At 50.8% G+C, this 6,000-nt stretch overlaps 1 protein-coding gene across 1 annotated transcript in view; it reads right to left on the reverse strand.

Moving 5' to 3' along the window:
- The window catches only part of PXDN (peroxidasin), an 87,462-nt gene extending 85,495 nt beyond the window's left edge, over positions 1-1,967 (reverse strand). Inside the window, exon 1 of the mRNA XM_069851539.1 lies at positions 1,744-1,967. Within this exon, the coding sequence (XP_069707640.1) occupies positions 1,744-1,967 (224 nt within the window). The remainder of the gene's footprint in view (positions 1-1,743) is intronic.
- Positions 1,968-6,000: the final 4,033 nt, after the last annotated feature.

Below are 6,000 nucleotides of genomic sequence, written 5' to 3' on the forward strand. Positions count from 1 at the left end.
TGACAAGTAAGGCCACTATTATGTTTTGAAGATTGCTGGTCATCCGCAGGGGAATTCTGACAATTACCGTTCTTTGTCAAGCAGAAAAGAATGGTTTAAAATTCTTCTTCCTTACTTCTGCTGCATTGTAGCTTGCATTATACCGGAATGATAAGTCAGATTTAGGATCCTAGACAATTTGATATGTTAGTGGGGTTACACGAGCATAATGCTTGCATTGTTCACACACTCTCCTCCGACTCCCTGCAAGACTATAAATACCTACCGTAAGGGGAGCTCCACCCTGGCTAGATTTAATCAAATACTTTCTGCTCATTGCAGGCCCTTCTACCTCAAACATGAAACCCAGCCATTACGACTCGACTCCATAGCCTAAAATTTATTTATTTATTACTTTTTTTCCCCTTTAAAATGATTCCCAAAACTAGCTTTACACAGTTTCCTGCAATCTCCAGGCAAAAGGTGTTCTGTAAATGTACTTTGTTTCAAGAAATATTAACCACCCCCTTGCTGTATTGTTCCCTAAAAGGTTTACAAGGACTAACCCCTCTCCGCCCAAGAGGCTGTGCCTCTTGCCAAAGAGGGACTCGGCTCACGTTAAAGGGCTGCACTCTTCACATGAAATAATACTTGGACGCTGAAACACACCGAGGCTTTCTAGACCCCATCTGAAAATGTCTGACAAAGTCACAAGTCGATTTATTACAGGAGGCCCCGCAGAAAACTCCCCCGGCCAAGCTCTGCGCGGCTTCCAGGGCTGCGTGTGTGTAAGGGAAGGACGGGGCTGGGGCCAAGAGCTTTCTGAAGCCCAAGGAGCTTAGAAGCAGGTCAGTGGAACAAATTTGTTCCTCACATAAGCCTCGAAACAAAACAGAGTGTGATGTTCGTTTAGATCTTTGCATTGATGACAAACAGATACGGCTGGAAAGGTCAACGTCGCAGTCAAAACAATGTGAATGGAATATATTTTAATCCTCGCCAATGCTAAATTTTATTACCAAACTGCATTTTATTACCAAGCTGGGTTTTTACTGCTGCTCGAAACAGTGACGGGATCCTCCAGCGGGATGGCCGGACACCTCAGCTGACACATTGGGATTAAGAAACAGGAGAGGGAACCAATTCCGCAGGTTCCTGGGAGGAACCTGGACCGGGTCAGTGCTCGGTGAACCCGGGGTTCGGTCCAGGGGCTCAGAACCGAGCCCGGAACGGCACCGACCCTCCTGCAAACCAGAGATGCCTTGCAGCAGGGCACCAAGGGAGCCGCAAAATTCCTCTTGCGGGCGACTAAGCTCGAGATACGACGCCCGCAGGTTAAGCAGAACCTCCACCTTGTCACCAGCCCGGGGGAACCGGACACATCTCACCCCAACCCGGCTCCGGGACTGCGACTCCGGGGCCGCGACTCCCCCCGGCTCCGAGGCAGCGACTCCCCCGGCTCCGAGGCAGCGACCCCCCCGGTTCTGAGGCTGAGACTCCCCCGCCTCCGGGGCCGCGACTCCCCCCGGCTCTGAGGCAGCGACTCCCCCCGGCTCCGAGGCAGCGACTCCCCCGGTTCTGAGGCTGAGACTCCCCCGGCTCCGAGGCAGCGACTCCCCCCGGCTCCGAGGCAGCGACTCCCCCCGGCTCCGGGGTAGCGACTCCCCCGGCTCCGAGGCAGCGACTTCCCTCGGCTCCCGAGCATCCCCAGCACCCGGCTCCGAGGCACCGACCCCCCCCCCCCCGCCGCGGCTCCCCGCTCACAGGATGGAGGTCTGCGGGGACACGGCGGGGACGCTCTCCAGCATGAGGTGCATGCAGCGCACGGTGGTGCGGAAGCAGAGGCAGCGGCTCGGGCACCACACGCTGCCCCGCGGCGGGGCGAGCCCCGAGCTGCCCGGCGGCAGCAGCAGGAGCGGCGGCAGCAGCAGCAGCAGCAGCAGCGGCGAAGGCGGCGGAGAGAGCCCCGCGGAGCCCGGCCGGGCCATGCTGCGGCGGCGGCTGCGGGGACAGCGCGCCCCACGCTCCGCTCCGCGGCTCTGCCTCCGCGGCACAGCGGGGACAGGCCGGCCCCGCCCTGAGGGGCGGGAGGAACGGCGGGAGGGGGGGAGAGGGGAAAGGGGAGAGAGGGGAGGGGAGAGGAAAGGGAGGGAGGAGGAGAGGGGAGAGGGGAAGACATGGAAAAAGAAAGGAAAATGAAGAGGAGGAGGAGGAAGGGGAGAAAGACAAGGAGAGGAGAAGGAGAGAAGAGAGAAGAAATGGGAAAAAAAGGAAGAGGGGAAGGGGAAGGAGAAGGAGAAGGAGAAGGAGAAGGAGGAAAACGAAGAGGAGAAGGAGAGGGAGGAGGAGGAGGAGGAGGAGGAGGAGGAGGAGGAGGAGGAGGAGGAGGAGGAGGAGGAGGAGGAAAATGAAGAGGAGAAGGAGGGGGAGGAGGAGAAGGAGGGGGAGGAGGAGAAGGAGAAGGAGAAGGAGAAGGAGAAGGAGAAGGAGAAGGAGAAGGAGAAGGAGAAGGAGGAAAATGAAGAGGAGAAGGAGAGGGAGGAGGAGAAGGAGAAGGAGGAAAACGAAGAGGAGAAGGAGAGGGAGGAGGAGGAGGAGGAGGAGGAGGAGGAGAAGGAGGAGAAGGAGAGGGAGGAGGAGAAGGACGAGAAGGAGAAGGAGAAGGAGAAGGAGAAGGAGAAGGAGAAGGAGGAAAACGAAGAGGAGAAGGAGAGGGAGGAGGAGGAGGAGGAGGAGGAGGAGGAGGAGGAGAAGGAGGAAAATGAAGAGGAGAAGGAGGGGGAGGAGGAGAAGGAGAAGGAGGAAAATGAAGAGGAGAAGGAGGGGGAGAAGGAAAAGGAGAAGGAGGAAAATGAAGAGGAGGAGAAGGAGAGGGAGAAGGAGAGGGAGAAGGAGAGGGAGGAGGAGAAGGAGAAGGAGAAGGAGAAGGAGGAAAACGAAGAGGAGAAGAAGAGGGAGGAGGAGGAGGAGGAGAAGGAGAAGGAGAAGGAGAAGGAGAAGGAGAAGGAGGAAAATGAAGAGGAGGAGAAGGAGAGGGAGGAGGAGAAGGAAGAGAAGGAGAAGGAGAAGGAGGAAAATGAAGAGGAGAAGGAGGGAAATGAGGAGAAGGAGGAAAATGAGGAGGAGGAGGAGAAGGAGGAGAAGGAGGAGGAAAATAAAGAGGAGGAGAAGGAGAAGGAAAATAAAGAGGAGGAGAAGGAAGAGGAGGAGAGGGAGAGGGAGGAGGAGAAGGGGAAGGCGAGGGAGAGGGAGAAGAAAAATGAAGAGAAGGAGAAGGAGAGGCGGAAGAAGAAAAATGAAGAGGAGGAGAAGGAAAATGAGGAGAAGGAGAGAAAGAAGGAGAAGGAAAATGAGGAGAATGAGAAGGGAGAAGGAGAAAGAAGTGGAGGAGGAGAGGAGAGGGGAGGGGAGAAAGGAGAGAAAGGGGAGAAAGGGGAGAAAAGGGAGAGGAAAAGAAAGGAAATAGAGGAGAAAGGAGAGAGGAAAAGAATTGGAAGGAAAAAGAAGAGAAGGAGAAAGAATAGGGAGTAGAAGAGACAGGAAAAGAAAGGGAAAAGAGCGATAAATGGAAAAGAAGAGATAAAGAACAAATAAAAGGAAATGAGAAACTCTTATGGGAAGAAGCAAATTCATCAAACTAAGTCCCATTTCTGCTTATGTACACAAGCCCTGAACTATTATTCCCTCTTAGTGCTGCAGCTTCTGCTGCTGAACCAGGATATTCAGATTTGCCATCAGTTATATTCAGTTGAAGGTTTTGGGTAGGTGTTTACACTGGCAAGGGGGTGTAAGAGGACCACCAGAATGTAACTGCTGAAAGGAATGGTTACAGCCTTAGCTCCCATGATCTCAACACTTTCTGAAATCAGACGTCGCATGAGAACACAAAGCTAGATAAGCTCTGAGATCCCTCACATTGCCCTAAATATGTAGCCATTCTTCTGACATATCGGGTCCAAAGTAGATAGACACCTTTCCTCTAATCCTTTCCATGCATTGATTCCCTGGAAAGAAACATGGGAATGTCCTTTCTTTGATGACAGTAGCAATGTTTGCAAGTAATCTATCAAGTGTGACAAAATCATTTTCTTTTACCAAAGATCAGTGTCAGCACCCCCACTTCCACCCCAAAAATGAGCCACTTCTACCTGTTTGCCACCCTGCCTTTTGCTTCAAGGAGCAATGTAGAGGCCATTCTTGCCTAAAATTTAACTACAATATTCTTACTCTTAAGTGTACTCTGACTTAGTTTTAGCACATAAGCCAAGGAATGACACTTGTGTTCTTTTTTTAATACCTAGTCAAACACCTCATGGCAGGCTGAGAGAGGTGGGCTTGTTCAGCCTGGAGAATTCTCCAAGGAGACCTTAGAGTGACCTTCCAATACCTGAAGGGAATAAAAGAAAGCTGGGGAGGAACTGTCTGCAAAGGCTTGTCTTGATAGGGCAAAGGGCAATGGGGATAAACTGGAGAGGGGCAGGTTTAGACTAGACACAAGGAGGAATTTCTTCACCATGAGGGTGGGGAGGCCCTGGCCCAAGGTGCCCAGGGAAGCTGTGGCTGCCCCATCCCTGCAGGTGTTCAAGGCCAGGTTGGATGGAGCTTGGAGCAGCCTGATCCAGTGGGAGGTGTCCCTGCCCATGGCAGGGAGGTGAAGCTGGATAATCTTTAAGGTCTCTTCCAGCACAAATTATTCTACGATTCTATGATTCTATGTAGGAAATCAGAGCCTGGCAGTGTGCTACAAGTGCTGGAAATCATTGAGAGGCCCAGAATCAAAATATGCTGAGTTATTATCTGTAATTTACTTTCTGCAGAAGTGCTGTTTGATGATATTTTTCCTGAGCCACTATGTTTCTGTTCTCTAAAGCGAGGCTTGACTGCTTATGTCTTCAAAACTGAGTTCACTAATAGAAGCGTGGAAGTGTTTTTCTTGTTCAAAGGAGTCTTGAGTCCTTTAAAGCATCCTTCAACCTCCCATTGAGCTGGAGGCTGGCTAACTGGGACCTTGTAGAAGGTTGTGGAAGTTTACAGAAGCAGCAGGTTAAAATCGGCATCACCTCAATGTCAATTCAGAAGGCAGCTGCTTTATGTATCACCTCCTTTGCATTTGTAATCAGTGCTGGGATACAGGCATGTCTTAGTCTGAGAATTATATTTGTTTCCTGGTCCAGGAAAAGCACTTTTGACCTGAGAAGTGCAAGTGTTGGCACAAGGAAGTTTTTGTCTCGGAAATGCCACTCATGTTAGAGCATCTTGGCGATTGTAAATCTGTCATCCTGTGGTGCCCATACTAAAAGCAGCAGAACATCTGAGGTTAGATAACTAAACACAGTCATGCAGAGGTATCGCTAAACTGGGTTGTTCATAGCATGTAGGAAAATAGGAGGACAGTTTATTTTGTGGCATTTTGGTGCTTTATGATGATTCTTTTAAAACATAAAGTACTCATTCAAAATTGATTATGTTTTCTATAGAAAATTACAATGATAGAATCATAGAATCATTAGGTTGGAAAAGACCTTTGAGATCATTAATTCCAACCATACCTGTCCACTACTAAATCAGATCCATCTTCCTTCATCTACCTGTCTTGTAAACACCTCCAGGGATGGGGACTTCACCACCTCCCTGGACAACCTCTACCAGTGCCCGAGAACCCTTTCAGTGAAGAAGTTTTTCCTAATGTCCAATCTAAACTTCCCCTGATGCAGCTTGAGGCCATTCCCTCTCATCCTGTCACCTGCATCTTGGGAGAAGAGACCAGCACCGACCTCGCTACAACCTCCTTTCAGGCAATTGTAGACAGTGATAAGGTCTCCCCTCAGCCTCCTTTTCTCCAGGCTAAACAACTTCTCTCAGCTGCTCCTTGTAAGACTTGTTCTCCAGCCCCTTCACCAGCTCCGTTCCACTTCTCTGGATGCACTCCAGGACCTCAATGTGTTTCTTGTAGTGAGGGGCCCAAAACTGAACCCAGGATTTGAGGTGCAGCCTCACCAGTGCTGAGTACAAAAGCAGAAT

Source organism: Phaenicophaeus curvirostris, chromosome 2 (assembly GCF_032191515.1).
Source record: "Phaenicophaeus curvirostris isolate KB17595 chromosome 2, BPBGC_Pcur_1.0, whole genome shotgun sequence".
NCBI classification, from domain to species: Eukaryota; Metazoa; Chordata; class Aves; order Cuculiformes; family Cuculidae; genus Phaenicophaeus; species Phaenicophaeus curvirostris.